Source organism: Coturnix japonica, chromosome 2 (assembly GCF_001577835.2).
Source record: "Coturnix japonica isolate 7356 chromosome 2, Coturnix japonica 2.1, whole genome shotgun sequence".
NCBI classification, from domain to species: Eukaryota; Metazoa; Chordata; class Aves; order Galliformes; family Phasianidae; genus Coturnix; species Coturnix japonica.
In genome coordinates, this window is record NC_029517.1 from 63,987,303 (window position 1) to 64,006,133 (window position 18,831).

General features: G+C 39.0%; 1 protein-coding gene across 5 annotated transcripts in view; it reads left to right on the forward strand.

The window, feature by feature from the left end:
* The window catches only part of FARS2 (phenylalanyl-tRNA synthetase 2, mitochondrial), a 210,384-nt gene that overhangs the window by 30,934 nt on the left and 160,619 nt on the right, over positions 1 to 18,831 (forward strand). For all 5 annotated transcript variants that reach the window (XM_015854553.2, XM_015854558.1, XM_015854557.2 and 2 more), the window contains one exon: positions 12,633 to 13,256. In XM_015854553.2, the coding sequence (XP_015710039.1) occupies positions 12,651 to 13,256 (606 nt within the window). In that variant the 5' untranslated portion in view covers positions 12,633 to 12,650. The remainder of the gene's footprint in view (positions 1 to 12,632; positions 13,257 to 18,831) is intronic.

Sequence of the window (18,831 nt, forward strand, 5' to 3'; positions counted from 1 at the left end):
TATGTGAGCAGTTGAATACAGGATTATCATAAAGGGATATGATGATACTTAAAATACCTTTTTATGTGTCCCTAGTGTAATGGAGGGTCATGTTCTGAAATTCTCAGTAGACAGATTTGAGTTCAGGTCTTAAACTGTATATTCCTGCCATGTAGAATATGTCTAATGCAGGATTCAAGGGCTGTAAGTGATTTTATGGCTGCCTTCGCAAGGCATACATGGGGATAAGTTGAGTGTTACCCGTCTGCAAAACAGTGTATTTTAAGAATACAACAACTTTCATTCTGAGACTTTCCATCTTTGCTTTAGTTATCTCTTGGATTTTATGGAATTTTTTCCCACCAAAATTCAATTGTTTGATTATGCCGTGTCTAAATAAATATCAAAGGCAGCAGTTAGGCATGTGACCTCTTATTGAGGTGACAGAAAGCAATCACTGTTATTAAAAAACATGTACTAAGTCCATTCTGACTTAGCTGGGAACAGACCCCAAAACAGAGCATTAAAAACATTCGGACTTCCAGGTACAATGAGGTAAGAACGGAGCAGTATCCTGCAAATGAACATCACACAGATGAACCCAGCACATCTTGATGACTGCAATTAAAGCCAGCTGATAACATTGCGCTTGGAGGGTTTCACTAGTGAACCACCAGTGCTGTTATTAACTGCGAACCAAGTGTGTGAACAACACATTGTTTTCACCATTAGAATTATTATCATCATTTAAACTGCCATGGAGAGTAAGCTTATGATTTCTGTGATCTGCATTCTAAAATGCTTTCTTGAACATACACTAAAAAACAGTAGAAATTATCTTCAAGCACTGTATATCGTTTATATTCTGCTGGAACACTTTTACAGTTTAATTAAACATTCCATGAAGTATTGGAAACCTCAAACCATTAGCAGCATAATGCTGAAACACAAAACCCTTTCATTAAAATAGTTGTCAGTGATCTTTTAAGAATAGATTAGTGAGTTGTCTGCTACTGTTTCAGACTCAAGGAAGCATAGAAAAAGTAGCTCTTCTGCATGATAATTGAAATTTTCTAGTAACAAACAAAAAACAACACCCAGAGAGGATAGTGGAAAGGAATAAGTGAACAACTGGAAATGCTTGTCTGTCATTTATAAATACAAAATTACTACACAGAGGTTTATTTTATTTCTATAGAAGTTGGATGTTTATAATCACGCATATAAATCTTCGCAGTTTCACTTAGGTTATTTTTGAAGAAGTTGTCAGTTCACTTTTGAGCATTTGGATCAGATTCATCAGACACGATGAATATGGTTTTGTCTGCTTGGGCTCAAAAGCGAAGTCAATATTCTTACTTTAATGTTGTCTAGAAAATGAGGTGATGTGCCAAACTACACCAGATGTTGTATTGAACAGCAAGCTGTACAAATTTCTTGTAATTCTTTCTGTTCCCTGAACATATGTAACCATACACTGGTAGAGTGAAAATGAAGTGAATCCTTTTTTAAAGGACTTGGTAAAGTAGTGATAAATAGAGGATACAGAAATGTTAAAATTGAATTTAGTTACCGTATTGGTTATGTGGTCACCTATATCTGGGATATTACAACATTGATATTAACAAATGTAGAGAATAAAGCAATTCTAAACCAGGATTTTTATGTAAGAGCTCGGGATGGTAGACTCTGGAACTCCTCGAATATAATACAAAAGTTTTATAATAAAAAAATACTAGTGCATGTTATAAATCTATGGTTTGTCCCTATTTGATGCTCTGGAGATGCTGCTTCATTACAGAAATAGTCAGTTGGTTTTTATATGTTTCAGGGAGAGAAATTCTGGCCATGCCTTCTACCACAGTTTGCTCACTTTTGTCTTCTCATACCCCATGTAGTTGACTGGGCTTAGAAAATCACCATTTCCTACCTTTTTGCACATTCCTGGACTTGCATGTTGTTCCTCTCCATTCAGTTAGGATTTCAGCTCAGAGCATCCTGTAATGTTGTTAAATCCCAGCATGGATTTACTTCTGCTCTGCCCTCTTGTCATAGGAAGGGTTATCATTTTGAATTTACTTAGGTCTAGTAAATGGTGTCTCTCGGCGGTTATCTCTCACTTCTTCCGATTATCTGCGCTGGCTGCACCATGCATTGTATCTCTCCTTTCTGTGTTTGCTTTTTGTTGCTGTTCTGCTGACATCATTATGGGCTCGGTGTAAACCCTGAGCACCTGGGCCCCAGTTCTGCAAAACACTTCAGCAAATGTGAACTGTTGTGCCAGACTGGGACCCAGATTCCTTTTCCCCAACAGAACCAAGTCCTAATTGATGACATGTTGTTGCTTTTGGTTGGGTTTCCACTGATAAAGATGGTTTCAAGGTTCTTAACTTCATTTTTTGCCTTGAGTCTTGGTATGTCTTGCATTCATTAGAATCTCAGATGACTCTGTCATTTTTCACAATTGATTCAGGGAAAGTAAAGCTGAGTTAAGCTATTTTTAAACAGTGTAGAATCTTGTCATTAGCTGAAATTCAATTGCTTTGAATAACCCTACTCTCCCTGGAGGATGAAAGGAAGGTTGTGCACCCAAGGAATGGATAACAATAAGCTAATGAGGTGGGTATGAGATAATGTGCTGTGGGGGCTGGAGAAGAAGAAAATCTGCACTGCACATCAGCAGCCCTTCCTCAGCAGTTTCCACACATTGTGGCTTTGTGGTGGCTGCCACTTGCTGGTAAACCTGAAGTTGTATTCTTATACTGCGTTAAGGTAGCAGGCTGCTGTCTAAAGCAGTTCCACCATCATAGCTGGCATTAAGTTGCTGGGGGGAAGTTCAGGAGTTACTTTGGTGGAAAACTTACCCACCATGTAATGTTTGTTGATTTCCTGATTGGATTGGCAGGCTGATGCAATTCATTCTCCATACCCTGAGGTAAGAGCAGAAGTGCAATTAAGCAGAACATAGAACTTCCCAGTAAGAAGCCCCTAAAAATCTCCTCAAGGTTAACAACTGGTCTTTGGTTCTGGTAAACATGGTGATCAGAGGTGGGAAACAAAGGGACATGGCCAGCCTCTTTTCAGTGGTCTCTGGGGACAGGACAAGGGGAAGCAGCCATAAATTGGAGCATAGGAATTTCTGCACCAATGTACAAAAGAACTTCTTCACAGTGAGAGTAATAGAGCACAGGAACAGGCTGCCCAGGGGGGTTGTGGATTCTCCTTCTCCGGAGATGTTCTAGACCAGCCTGGATGCCCACCTGTGCAGCCTGCTGTAGGAAGTCTGATTTGCAAGGAGTTGGACTTGATGATCTCCGGAGGTCCCTTCCAGCCCCTACAATTCTGTGATTCTGTGAAATCCTAGTTAAAAGAAGATTGTGAATGCCACACTGGTTTGCAGATCCAGATTATGCCCCACCGTAGACCATATATATATATATAATGAGCGGCAATGGTCTACTCTGTGCCACCTCACCAAATTGTCTTTCATATTCCTTTTTACCTCAACAGTGCTATTTTATTCTACTTCCCTTCTCTCTTAATTGTCTTCTATTTCTCTGATTGATCCTTGGATCATAATTAGTGCATAATTACAATTACAGTGACATTGAGACCAGTGAAGTTTTTGTGACACAGTACAGAGACTGTATTTCTTCTTCAAGGAATCTAGATTTAAGACTTGAAATTTGCATATTCCAGTAATTAGTTTCAACAATAATAGCTCAGTATTTCTGAGCTGTTTAGCATGATTTCTATTAGCTAATTTTGGCAAGCTGCTTTAAAATCATTCTGATTTTTTTCACAGTACCCACTATAGTTGTCAAATTGTTTGTTGAATAATATTGCCAGCAAAAAAAACACACCACAGAATGCAGAGGAAAATAACGTCATTAAAACTGTTTGAAAAGAAAAAATAAGTGAAAACAACATGTGGAAGTACAGTACTCTTGAATCAGGAGCTGCTGCACTAATAGGTATAAATAATACAATACTTTTCCTATGGGAATCTTGTAAGGCTTAATTGGCTAAAGGCTGAAAAGCACTTTGCAATCCTGTGCAGAGATATGCTGTGTAAGAGTACAATGCTGCTTAATAAAAACCTAAATGTTGTCGTACAATGCTGTTCTATGTATCTGCAGGTGCCAGTGGTGATCTAACCTATGGGTATTGTTGGTATTACTGGAAACATCTTAAGTTTAGAACAACTTAAGCTGAGTAGGGCTAGCTTTTGGTAAATCATATTATCATTTAATTACATTAGTCATTTATTTGTCAGTAGCATCACCTTTTTTTTTTGCTAAAGGTTTTAGATTACTTGTCTTTAATCTGTGATGCCTTTTTAACTTGCTTTTCTAATCTGCTTATGGTGAAGTGATTTCTGGGAGAAATCAAGACTTGAAAACTTGAATTCTAGATCTTAGTGTGTGGTGGTCCCTTGCAGAAGTCGGTACTTGTTAATACTAATTCTGAATGATGAATTCTCATCTTTAAATTCTCACATTCATCCATTTATTGTTTTCCTTCAAAGTTTGAAAACATGGGCAAGGAAATGAAAGTGTTTATTTTCCTTTTAACTACTTATATCAAGCTAGGGCACTACATTCTCTTATTTCTTGCGTCTCCCTGTGGTTGCCAAGCTTTTCTACATAATTTTCTTGACAAATGGCTTACTTATTAATATTTTAGTCCCATTCTTAGCAACCTCAGGGAGGTGGTATGCCCCAGACACAGAAATACAGTTGCTTGCTTAGGATCCTTCTAATCTTCTCCTTAAACGCTTTGTCAGAACCCGTGACAGATAAATGAAGACGATACAGTTCAAACTAGAGGTGACTTCTTTGTACACGTGTGGTCATGCGTTTGCTAACAAGGAAGTATCGTTCTACAGTGGATCCTCTGCTGCGAACATTTACATTTTCTCTTCTTTATCCATACTGAAGTCTGTGAGACTTATTGATTTTGAAGTAAAATCCATAGAGAAATTTGTCTCTGTCTTTTTTTTTTTGGTTGGCTGTTGAAATATACATAGTTCTGGTAAGTGCTCTGTCTGTTTGCAGAGTTTCATTATTTCTCTAATAGAGACAGACAAAGGAGCGATACTGCTGCTGAGTTGGAGTTTGAGCTGAGATCAAGTTCACATCACAGCTAAGGCTGAGATGTGTATTTCTGGTGGTGCTGTGTTGTTTTAGCTCGAGATGACAGCAAATACATGAAGTTGATCTATTTAGAGCTTGGTGAGTCAGAAAGTTGATATGACAGAAAATTTATAACTCCTCCTCACCCTCCCCCAACACTTAGGGGTGAAAGATGGTAGAGAGATTCATGCTAAGCCTGCTTCTCTAGCATGACCCATCTAAGTTATTTGGTTTACTTAGCATTGGGTAGGTTGGGTTTGTTTCTTAGATTTTTCTTTTTTTCAAAGTAACAATATAAAGTGCCTGAACTGTGTGTATTTGGGTACAGTGCATGTTTTTGCAGGTGAAAGTTAATGTAACCCATTAGGTAGCCCGTGTGTTGAATCTGGTAGGTGAAACATTGGCATATTTCTGCCTTCTACTTGAAGGAGTTTGTCAGTCATTATTTGATCAGTGAATGCTACCTCATGAGCTGAAGAATATCTTCTGTCTACCACAAGCAACTGTGGAAGTCTGGGCGGCTGCTGCCATGGGCATGATTCTCCTTGGGAATAACTGGTGCTTTCCAGTTGGTCCATCAATTGGTCCAGCAATTCTCATGGTTGTGGTTAAGGAATTCTGCCTTACATTGTAAAGATAATGCTATATAGCTTTATGCTTTTCTGAAGTTTATAGCAGTGTGTGTCTTCATCCCACCAGTGTCACTGATGTATGGCAACACATGCATAAGTGACTTGCAATAAGTGCAAAGCAGTGCAGAAGTTCAGGAAGTTCTACTGAAGCACAGTGTGTATTACGCTTGTCATGCCCCATACTGTGTAGCTGCTGTTATATAGTCTAGTGTTTTCAGTTACCGTGGTGGAATCATTAATGCTTACAATGAATTACTTGCTCTTCCTCTACTGTCCTTTGCTCTGTTACCAAGTCTATGCATGTCCCATTCTTGTTATTTAATAACTGACTTCAAAAAGTTATTACTCCCTCTTCCTGTTAAGACAGGATGAGGTTTTTTATGATATGTTCGAACAGTGCGCTTAATCAGTGGGAAAAAGAAAAGATGTCACTGCACACAAGTACTGCTAATATCTTATTTCTAACTGAATTAATTTTGGCTCAGAAAAGAATCCTTCAGGACATATTCACCTATTGAAAAATGGAGGTAGTCAAGTTGCAGATGTTGTTGGAAAAAAGTAGGCAGAGGAGAAATATTGGCAATCTTGACTGCAATGAGACTTTTATGGTCATTTGATTGTCTCTGTCCCTTTGACCTGATAGTTACTTACAATATGCCTTCTGAGCAAGAGAACTGGCTGGCAACTTCTTCAAGGTACTGAAAAGAGAACATTCCCTCAGCCAAAGGTGGTGGTTTCTTTTCAGATTGCTTCCCTCAAAAAATATAGATTTATTTAAAAACGGGAGAAAAATTTGACAACATTTGACAGCAATTTATTGCTTTTCTTTGCAATCTAATTTGTAATGGATTGAAAATATGCTTGTGTAATGAGAATTTTCAGTTAAAGTATGGAATTTGCTTTAAGCATTTTGTCTAATTGTGGAGGGAGGGAAGTGTGTCAGGTGTGTCAGTAGGAGCTCAGATTATGACTGCTTACCTTTCAGTAGGGCTTTGTGCTCCTCAGTTGTTGCATGTGATGGAAATTTTGCACTAAAGAGATGAATTGATGATTGCAACTTCCAGTGTATGGTTACTCCACTCTTCTTGCATAAGCCATTACCACCAGATGTCTTGAAACTTCATTGCGTCAATCTTTGAAACATTCTTATTCCAGTTAGATAGTGCAGCTACCAAGTTCACAAGTATTTTGAGTATTGATACACATGCTACCTGTCTTGAATCCTCCTTAGAAAATGTTTTCATAAGGGAAAAATTCATAGATAAAAAAAAAAATCAGGTTCACTTTGGTAATACTGTGTCAGGAGAAGCTGTAGGATCTGTAAGAACCTTCCATAGGCAGCACAGAGAACTGAAACTTGTTGCAATGTGATGTGAAGTCCTTTCTAATTGATTCCAAGATCCAGCCTGAAATGGAGTGATGAATGTAGGTAGGATGATGACTGGGGTGTCTAAAAACTGTTTCTTTCCTAAGTGGTCCTTGTAGAAGTGTCTCCTGCCTGCTATGGATGTCTTATCCTATCCTGCAGTCTTAAGGTTGATGGTGTGCCTCAAGTTTTCTGTGCTTCTCTTCGCATGTAAGACTGAGCACAAAATAATGTAATTTCTTAAGACAATAGACATCTTCTGGGTCAGTTGTTTTAAAAGGTATGTGGCTGATAATACCTTTTATTTCACGTTTAAGAAAATGTTATGTAACACTGAGAGAAAACATGGTCTTGTCTTATGCCAGAAAATGTTTTCAATTCTCTCCCAATATTACAAACTTCAAGATGTTGCCAAAGGCATCACTTTGATTAATGGATCACTGTTAGAGAGCAGACAGGAAGGCAGCCTATAACACATTCTTGCTTCTGTTAGGAACCATAACAAAAAAAAAGAAAAAAAAAAAGAATTATTCTGCATGTTTTCTTGGAGCTTGCAGATGGATTATTAACTGTATGAACACTAAGTACATGAAAAAGTGAGAGTCAAATACTTATAGGCTATGGTATCTTGCTTCTTGACTGGTAATTTGTATTGTGTGCAGTGTTTTGTTTTGCTGAATGCTCAGCTACCATTGGTGACACCTGAAAACGTTCTTCACTTGGGAGGTCGTATTCTAAAATGAATTCATTCTAAATCATCTGCCAGGCTATTTCAGAGGCCTTTCTTTGTAATATGAATTAAGTGGGAAAGTCCATTGTGGTGTGCAACAGTGTAGCTGCATTTTAAAATGGGTTTTAAAGAAGTCTGAGTTCATTATTGCTATTGCACATGAAACAATTTCTGCTAAATCCTGTTCAGTGTAGGTATGGTCATGGCAATACAATTATATTTGCTGTTGTATGCCTGCATAGTTTTCAAAACTAAAATTCAGTGCTTAGCTAAATCGCTAAGTAGACTGGTAAATGTCCAATTTTAGCAGCCTAGCATATGCTTATAATTTTTGTCTTAACATATGCTATGTTGGTTGAACTCCCCTCCCCACACATACGGTAGATAAAAGCTGTCACATCACAAAATGGTGGCAGCCCAACTTTCTAACGTTTTCCATGGCACTTCAGACTCTTGCATTAATTAGCTATTCCTGGATAGGAGACAGACTCTTTTCTTTGTAGAATATTGGTTTCAAACCCGTTATATACTTCAGTTGCTGTATGCTGTAACCCATCTGGATTTCTGCAGCCATAAACAGTAAAAAATAAAGCACCAACGCAGCAGGGCGTACAGTGAAGTGGTCATTGAGAGTGAGGATGCTCTTTGTTTACAGGTCTGAATACCTAGCAAATGGCTCTGAAACAAGGCTTGTTTGGTTCCTTGTTGGTCTATACTTTGCATGAAAAAGAGCATTTCTATCATTCGTGTCCTAGAAGATATGGGTGATTAAAACAGTGCTGGTGCACAGGGCTTTTCATCGTGAGATGTTAATCTTTCCCTCTTTTTTCCTCCTTTTTCAAGGCAGGGGACTTTTGCGAGTACAAGATTCTTCTCTAAAACTCAGGGGAGTTGAGGGCACTTGTGACAAATTCCATTGCATCTGTGATAATGCTGTCTTAATCCCTGCTGCACTGTGACAGAGAAGCCTGGATTTAAACGTGAGAAGACATGCCTTAACTAAAATAATGGAGAATTAGGTGAGACGCTAGTAGTAAATTCTTAGTTCAGAGGGAGGTGAGGCACTGGCACAGGCTGCCCAGCAAAGCTGTGTTCAAGGCCAAGTTGGATGGGGCTCTGGGCAGCCTGATCTGGTGAGTAGCAGCCCTGTTCCCAGCAGGGAGGCTGGAACTAGATGTTCTTTAAGGTCCCTTTCAATCCAAACTATTCTATGGTTTCCATTGCAGCAGTATGATTCCTCATCTCATCCAACTGCCTTTTGAATGTTCTCCAAAATCATGATTTTTACTGGTACTTTGTTCTGCCAATTTTGTGCTGCTGAGCTCATGACTACAGTATAGTTGTGCTATGCAAAGTCCATTCTTCTCCTGCGTAGAGATGATTGGTTTTCCATGATAAATGAAGGAGCCCCCTGCTGATACTGCTTCAGAAATGGCACAGGAGCTGTAGTTGGGCACTGATGTTGGCCAAGGGCAATTACAGCTATGACTGGCCTATCCACAGAATGGACAGGGTTGTTCTGAGGCCTTCATCCCTGATTAGCATGGATCCCAGTTTCATAATGATCCCAGTTTCATACTTAAATGCACTGACAAAACACTGCGTGTATCAACCTAAGGAAAAATCCTAGCTGCAGGCATTGTATGAGACGTATTTGTATGGAGGTAGAAACAGAGGGAAAAGCCTGGGACCTTTACCACATCCTCCTCAAAGGAGCTGGTTAGACACGCAGTAATGTGGCAGTAGCAAGGTAAGGAACCAAGTGACAGGAGTTGGTGGGCCTGTCCATTGCACATCCATCCACAGTGCTTCAGGAAGCCCAAAACCTGCCTTGGTTCCCACCTGGGTAAAAGCCACTGTCACACCCCAAATGCACAACCCCTTTGGTGATGCTGGTAGAGTACTGTACCATCTTTAGATGACAGATGTCGATGGTGGTTGTTCAGTGTTTATTTCTTATTTCTGCATTTGTTGTCAGCTGCAGTACTGCTGCTATTTAGCTGACTAGCAGTCTATGTTGTGGCATTCAGGATGTGCACAGAAATTAGTTCCTTGTTACTTCCAACTAATAAGCATGGTGGAAATGAAGAGAGGAAAGGATTTATTTTTCACACCTGTAGTTTGAAGTCTACTGGACATAATTGTCGATCATTATAATGAGCAGAAATAATTAACTTACATTTAACATCAGTTATTTATTGTTGCTAGAAAGGTAAAACTGCTCCTTATATTCTGTTCTGGCTCTTCTGACTGTTAAATATTTTGTTGGTTCCAGATTTTCTTGCTTTTTTTCCCTTTGTTCTCTATGACTTGTTTTTCCCCATAAATGTAATTTGTCATCAGTTGAGTTGGAAGGAAGTTACATACTTATTTTGATTGATCCTGGAAATGACGTGTACGTTTCTGTGGTCAGAGAGGAAAGCAGAAGAGTGTGTCGATGGAGAACTTCAATGTTTGCAGCACTGTTGTGTGAGTCTGCTCCAGTTTCTCCTTTTCACTAGTGCATGGGGACAGGACTAGGAGTAATGGGATGAAACTTCAGCATAGGAAGTACCACACGAATGTGCGGAAGAACTTCTTTACAGTGAGGGTGACGGAGCACTGGAACAGGCTGCCCAGGGAGGTGGTGGAGTCTCCTTCTCTGGAGATATTCAAGACCCGCCTGGACGCCTACCTGTGTGACATGGTGTAGGGAGCCTGCTTTGGCAGGGGGGTTGGACTCAACGATCTCTGGAGGTCCCTTCCAACCCCTACAATTCTGTGATTCTGAGATTACTATTTGTTGGTTGTTTTCAGCACTTGGACACTGGATAACTCTGTAACTCATGGAGAAATGTTGAGTTAGTCTCCTTTTATTTTTTTTACTACTCCCAGTAGATTTTCTTTATATTAGGACAGAAACACAGACAGTAAGATAGTTCAGGCATAAGCATAATGTTAGTATAATAACTCTGAAGTAACCTAATCCATTCCCCTCCCCATATATGTTTGTGACAAGAATGTATCACACGATCTGAAAAACTAGGTCTGAGAAATGAACATTTCGGAACCATCAGAGGCTGAACAGAAAATGAATACATTAAGAAGAATCTCCCTTAAAAGCCAAGCATCTTGAAATAGAAAATAAACAAACAAACACCCCTTTTGTTTTTATTTTTTTCAAGCACTTGTTCTGTTCTATTTTCTTTTCCATAACACTGTAAATCCCGAGAACTGTTTATGTGAAAGTTAAACGTGTGATTCTCAAAGGAATGGCATTTAGGAAAGAAGCAAACATCACGAGATTCATGATAAAGTCGTGAGAGTTCTTATATTACAGTTACGTATAAGTTTTGAATTGAATTTTTTTAGAAAAAATAAATGTATGGGCAGATGGTGATATTTACTTAAGGGAAACTGAATACATTATCTGACTAGAACTGGATATTTCAAGCAGCTGTTTGAAAATGAGAACTTGCTTTCCATGAAGGAGAACGTATGTTTGGGGAAATAGGAGCCTCTCATTTCAAACCATAATGCTGTCCGATGCTTAGGCTGTGTCAGAGGGCTTCCTATTACGTGTGTGTGTGAATTGATCAGTGGGAGAACCTGAATAGAAGTGGCCAAGAACTAACATGGGATATCTTACTGTGCCATGATTATCTTGTGTGTCTTTATTTTGATATAGTGAGTTACAATTGCTTCAGAAAATAAATCTGTAGAGAATACACAGACCAGAGGAATGGAAACCAGATATAAACAGAGCTGTTAACTGAATTTGAAGGGCTGTGTATTCTAAAACGTACCTGTTCTAATCTGTTTTTGGAGCTTAAGTATTTTACTGGAACCTCTGCCAATATTTGTGAAGCCCAACTATTGATCTTCAAGTGATTGTGCATCTCAGAATGGTCTTACATGTTTTGAGTGCCTGAAGGCATCGCAATCCTCAGAACTCTTTGCTTACAGAATTATTCTCTTCAAGAGCTACAAAGTCATCCTTGTTTATGCATGAAGTATAAAGAGAGTCTGTTTCTAAATAGAGTGGATGTGTAAAGATGGTACTTTGGGTAGATAGGCACATCCTGCAGAATCATGTCATTTAATTGACTTTCCTGATAACTATCAAGACTTCCTCCACTACAGTGGTATAAGCAGTAAAATCAAATATACTGAAAGCGTTTGGAAAAGGGGTTTTATACATATCCCCAAATGTTAACACTAATTTAGACTTTGTGGAATCTTTTAAAAATCTTGTATGTGAGCTTCATATGACGTTTATGTAGAAAATAGCAGTGGTTGTGCAGTGTGCTCTATATATGCATTTGATTTGTATGAAATTCCTTCCATTGGGCCTGCTAGTGGCAGAGAACAATATGTTAATGCCAGGGTCTTTTTTCCATAAGCTGGCCTATGTCCACTGAATAGTGTTGCAGCATTTCTGAGCTTCTCATGTTCAGTAGTCTTCTATTGCCTAATATTTTAACAGAATGAAAAGATCCACCATTTTAAATGTAATGTTTCCTCATTTGCAAAGCGTTGCAGTATCTGGAATGAGATTAAGGCTAGGTCTAGTGTCATTAATACTGATGCAGTGGTGCAGAAGACTGATAATTGAACAAGATATCCTACCTGAAATTTGATCATAAGGTTATTTCTTCTCCAAAGTCAAAACAGTAGTCTGTAATGGGAACTTCATCATATTAATCAAGCAGACATTTGGATTTCACTTATCCATGAGTTGCTAGCAATTTCTTCAATGAGACTGAAGATACAAACTTGAATTTGTTCTGATTTTTTTTCTTCTCTTTTAGGTTATAAGAGAGTTTGCAATGGCGATGCTCTGGAAATTCATGAGAGTAGCCAGGTATTCTAAAACAGCTTTACCACCAAAAATAAAAGTAAGAGGAATTCCGACCCATTCAAGGCAGTCTGTACCTTCAGATTTTGCTGCCAGCGTACCCTGCTCTAATACTGTGGAACTGTTTGGTAAATCTTATCCTCAAGATGACTACACCAATGTCACAGAGAAGATTCTTTCCAAAGTGGGGAAGAACTTGCATAACAAAAAGCATCACCCTCTGTGGCTAATCAAGGAGCAGGTGAAGGACCACTTTTACAAGCAATATACAGGACGCCGTGGGAATCCGCTCTTTTCTGTCTATGATGGTCTTTCTCCAGTGGTTACAGTGCAACAGAATTTTGATAAGTTACTTGTCCCACGGGACCATGTCAGCAGAAGAAAGGAGGATAACTATTACTTGAATCGTGATCACATGTTAAGAGCACACACATCAGCTCACCAGTGGGACTTGATACACTCCGGTCTAGATGCTTTCCTGGCAGTGGGAGATGTTTACCGCCGTGATACAATTGATAGCACCCACTACCCAGTCTTTCATCAGATGGAAGGAGTGCGGCTCTTCTCCTGTCATGAGGTAGGAATTCTTTAGTTGAACTGAAAAAGATTTGGGGTAAGTTGTGTGGTCATGTATTTGCTATGAGGAAAGTACATGCATGCCAACAGGTTACCACAACACAGTTGTTACGCAGTATGCTGATAAGGATCAAGTGATTGGTCATTTAGTAATACTTCTAATTTGGGAAAAATACAGGTGAAAAAGTGTTTCGTAACAACTGTGCAAGCTTCATCAGAAGAATGTGGAAAACCAGGACAGTGTTATTGAAAGCTAGCAAAATAAAACAGTATCTGAAAGCAGAAAGCTTGCTTAGCTAACAATTTGCACATTTCAATTCTCGTTCTATCAAAAATCCCTTCCAGTAAAGTCATTTCATCTCAGACTTTGTCGTATTAATACTTGAAGGACTCGTGGATGTGAACTGTTGCAGCTATATCCAGAATGAGACTTTTATTCTGTCATCTTTTTTCTTTTAATAGCTCCAAGCTTCTGTAAATGAAGGTTTGTTTGTAATGAATTGTTCCATTCTTTATTTGATCTTAAAACTGTTTTGAAGGATTCATCTGTTGCAGCCGGCGGTTATGGGCTTGCAGCACATACACAGTAAACAAAAGGGAGTCCAGAGACATCAGCTAAAGAGCGCTAGGTAGATGTCCAAGACTTCTAAGTTTCTGTGTTCTGTTGGCACAACTTTCATGTTCTGCAGATGCATGAATGTCATTAAGCATTCTGTGGTATCATTGATGAGTGGTGTATATAAGCCAGTTTGTTTTCCAAACAGTAATTGATTCATATAATTTGTGTATGCTTGTAGCGATACTGCCAAATTTCCATCTATATAGCTAAAACTACCTTATTCTAATACTGAGATGTTGACTGTTCTTAATTTGGCTGCCAATGGGTGACAGGAGCTTGGCAGGGGAGCCTGATGGGTTTGGATGCCTGAGGGAAAACTAGGGAAATCACAGTGCACTGCTTTTCTTGCTGGTGGGAAAGGTTCGTGCTGTCTTCAGTGGTGTTTCCCACCCCATGCTGCCATTTCCTTTTGCACCGTGAAAAAGTTGTATCTGGAGATGGCTTGGGAGCTAGATGGTATCGAAAGCAGCTTGCAACCACTTCTTTGGTAATTGGGAAATGGACATCTTGCACCTTTATCCAGAATTTGTTTGCTGTTTCTTCTCATAGGCCTGCAAGGATGTATATGATGGAAAAAATGGAAAATACATTTAAAAAAATGCTGTCTTTTAAATATTTTATGCTCATGCCATGTTTTTTGCTTCAGCAGGAGTTCAAACATCCAGATCTTATCTGTCACAAAATTATAGCATCTACACTCAGAATTTCTACAAATGTTGGTATGGTTGATCTAATTACTGACATTATTGTCAAAGAATGTGTTTCTTAAGAAATTCTGGCCCTCAGGAAAGAATATTTCTTTCTCTTGTANAAACTTAATAACAGGAATAATAACAGGATTTTATGAGTGGGAAGAAATTTACAGCAACGTTCACTGACATTATCTAGTTAGTAAAACAGGATGTAGAACTATTTGATTCATTGCATTATAGTTTGTTTCTCCTTCTCTTCTTTTTTTCCCCCAAGAGAATGATTGAGATGTTATTGGAGAATGTTAGTAGGTGATGAACTCGAAGTTAGCTGTGTGTTATAAGTGGCGAATGTGTCCTTCTCTCAAGAGTGGAAGTCCTTCCTGTCAGCTTTCTAAGCTGATGAATGAAGAAGTGTGGCATGGAGCACAGTGTGTAAATTTCTTGTTTGTTGGGCAACAGGCATTAATTCTAAACCCAAGGATGATCTAAAGCATCCCTTTCACTTCAGTTACAGACTGAATACTGGTAGAGCCTTGCAATATGTAAAGCTTCTTACAGGCATCATCCCAAGAGCCTCGTGGAAAAAAAAATGAATGTGTAATTCTGAAATTTCACCAGAGACTGGTTCTGTGTTTTATATTCTTGTTGCCTATTCTAAATAATGGGAAAAATTTAAATAATTCTAAAAGGAACTGTCTGAGTGGGGGAAAAAAATAAAAACCACCATGATTTAATGCAGGTAGCACTACATGAGAGAAATATTTTTCTATTTTTATATTCATTTATTTATACTCATGTTTGAATTATAACATACTGAACGGGACTATGTGACTGTCAGGACCTGCTACCTTCATCTCAGACTTTTCATTCATAACCACACTCACAGGCTCTAGCGAGGAAATTTTCGCAGTGCTGAGGATAAGAAGATTGGCAGCTAAAGGAAAGAACTGTTAGCGGTAAGCCCTAGGTGAATTTCATTCTGTGTGCTATGGCTGCTTTACTGCCCTACTTTGTACTTTTGATGCGTATACATTTATCACTTGTTTTTTTCATCAATGGAAGCCACCACAGAACGGGGGAGGATGGGAATGAGAGAAGTGGCGAAAAAAGCTCAAAATCTAGAATCTGAATTTAGAGTAATTTGCCATCTCATCTCAGTTTGGGAATGACAAAAAAGGTCAGTTCATCTGCAGCTGAAAGTTGAAGCAGGATAAAGAAGAGTAGAAGTGTCTCCTCTTTTCAAGTCCTGTAGTCAAGGTTGGGTTAAAAACTTCTGCCCTTTGAAACCTTTGTTATAACTGTTCGCGGTATTGAAGTGAAAATTAACACCAAAGCCAGGCCTGCATTTATCATCTTAAAGGGCACACAGATTTTTTCTCCTTTGTTGGCATACAATTTGTTTTTAAAAATTCTTTGGATTGATAATATTCATGTTGGAGTTGTTGGAAATTCCTGCGTGGAACTGAAATGAAATGGTTTCTGCTCTCTGTGCTGGTCTTCAGTGCAATTCTTTACTTACGCACACGTCCTTGCAAGCACACCTTCAGTTCTACAACCTGAGCTTCATGCTCTGTCTAGATACATAGTGTGTTCAGGACTGAATCTTTGAGCTGCAGATTATACTGGGTTTTGGCTTAGTTGGGTGATCTAAGTGATCGTAGTGGTCTTGTCCAACCTTAACGAGTCTATGGTTTATGCAGCTTATGGAAAGATTAAACAACTAAATTACACTTCACACATATTCACCACCAGAGGGAGCCAATATAAACCCAATGGCAATCAGAAAGCATTCAGTTGAGAACAAATATTGTTTACATGTTGGAAGGAGACTTTATAAGGTATTTTATAGTCTGTATTGAATTATACATAAATTTTAATGGGAACAGATGCGAAAACTTACGAATTGCTATTCTAATTTACTAAACTCATTCCAATGGAGGCCAATATCAGATTGTTCAGATGGGAAAATAATGCTCTCATCAGTCTATCTGATCATGCTAGCATCTGAAAACTATCAATAGGGAAACTGGGAAAAAGAATTGGGGATACGTATTTATTCTTTATTGAAAATTTGCTATTTCCTCCAAAAACATGTTTTGTTAAGGAGCAATGAAAAAAAGTATAAATTTGGTTAAAAAGAACAACTGCTCCTCCAAAGCAATGGCAGTTGGCATCTGTGAATTCCTTCTCATTTTGCGGGTCTGTATCATTGTAACAAACTATTTCCATATTGTAGCTTCACAGCATTTATAACCTGAAACATTAAGACTCTTGTCCTACGTAATACAAATGTAGACGTTTCTTCTGTAAACTTATTCGTCTTTCTGATCATCTTATACTTCTGTATCTTGGTCCTTCATTGGACCAAGCTTTGGGGTAGGTGTGAATACCTGATCAAAATATATCCTCTTGTCCTCTGTTTTCTTCATCATTTATTTGCTTTCTGTTTGCTTATTTCATTATTTAATCACTGCATGCCATACCAGGTTCTGCTTTTCACTGACAAGACTGACATGACAGTATCATGTCAGGTCAGGCACTGGAATGGACTGCCCAGGGAGGTGGTGGAGTCACCGACCCTGGGGGTATTCAAGGAACAACTGGATGTTGTGTAGAGGGACATGGTTTAGTGGGAGCTATTGGTAATAGGTGAACGGTTGGACTGGATGATCTTTTTGGTCTTTTCCAACCTTGGTGATTCTATGATTCTTTTGGTTTGTCTTCTCTGTAGTATTACTGCAGCTCTGGACGCTTTGTGTTCCTGCTGTGGTGTTTTATCAGATGAAATCTCTGCCCTGCCTTTTTTTTTTTTCCTCACATGCAAAGGAATTGGAATGAATGTACTGTGTTCCAGGGATCAACCCACTATATAGAGATTTGGACAATGCTCATCAGTGAATCAGCTGGCAAGAGCTAAAGACTGTGTGAGGAGTTGGTAACTGTCGCCAGATGGCAGGTTGGTTTGTTAGTCTCTTTGAGGAAGGCCATTTGCTTCCTATTGTGTAAAAGAATTTGTGAATCAGAGGGAATTTTGTGTTTCCTGGCTACTTTGAGATGATACTGTTAAGGTGGAGTTCCATTCATCTCTTCTGTAGGTGATAAAATTCACTTCAGGATGGGCATTTCCAAGGTGTGCCCTTATACAAATCCATGCTTGTGACAACTCGTGATGCAAGTACAGTGTGCCAGCAGTTGCTGGGCCCATATCTTAAACACATCCAGACATGGGTACTCAAGAAGGTTGTGTGCATCAGCCTATGGAGCTGGGAGTCTCACTGAAACACGTCACGTAATTGGAAGACTGAAAACTGAAGTATCCTGAAATTAAGGAGACCACCCTGCAAGCTTGTTGCTCAAAGTGATTTTCACCATTCTCTTCCCAAACCAGTGCTTGATTTGTTGCAAAGAGTATCCTGTTGTGCAGCTGTGGCCTGTATCTCTCTTTGACACTGGATTGGGGTGCAGATTTATGTATTTTGTCGTATTGAAGACTGATTGGAGCTGACAATAAGTTTTCTTCCTGATGAACCATTTTCAGATGGCATCATCTTCATCATTCCTAATCCTTCAGTTTATTGTTACAGCACATTAAAGATGTTGTGGTAATGGTTTGCTATCCTAAGTGGATTTAGAGTGCAGCCATTTGCTTATTTATAGAGATATTCACTGGAACTAGAGAGTCATATTGTATTAGGTTTGGCAAGGAGAACTGTTGCCACATGGAGATCCTCATGTAGAACTGGTCTTCAGTGCCTCTTTGTTCATAGAGGTAAGTATGTGAGCATGATGTATTCATTATCTTAATACTTTGTGCAGTTTGGTGATCATAATGGTGAAATTGGTCTACCATTTTTAACCTTCATATCTTGATATAGTGATATATCTGTGAATAGAATAAATAGTAATACACCCACAAGGTACCTTTCTTTCCTCGATATCACCCTGTCCACTCTTGTGCTGGAATTCAGATGAGTTGACAAAGCCTTTATGGAGAACACTGATATGAGGCCTGGCACCTGGCTGGAGGGTTCTATTTTGTTACTGCAACCCATAGGTGACCAACTCTGCAAGGGCTGTGCTCCCATAGCCTGTGGGACACTGCCATTCAAAGTACCCTTGTCCCTATCCATACTCCAGGACATCTCTCCATGCAGCAATTACTTACTGAGCTGACTTTGCAACTTCTAATATTCCATGATTTCCTCTGTTCTCCAGAGTTTATTGAGGATAGTGTCTTCAGTCCATAGAAAAATACAAAAGAAAGG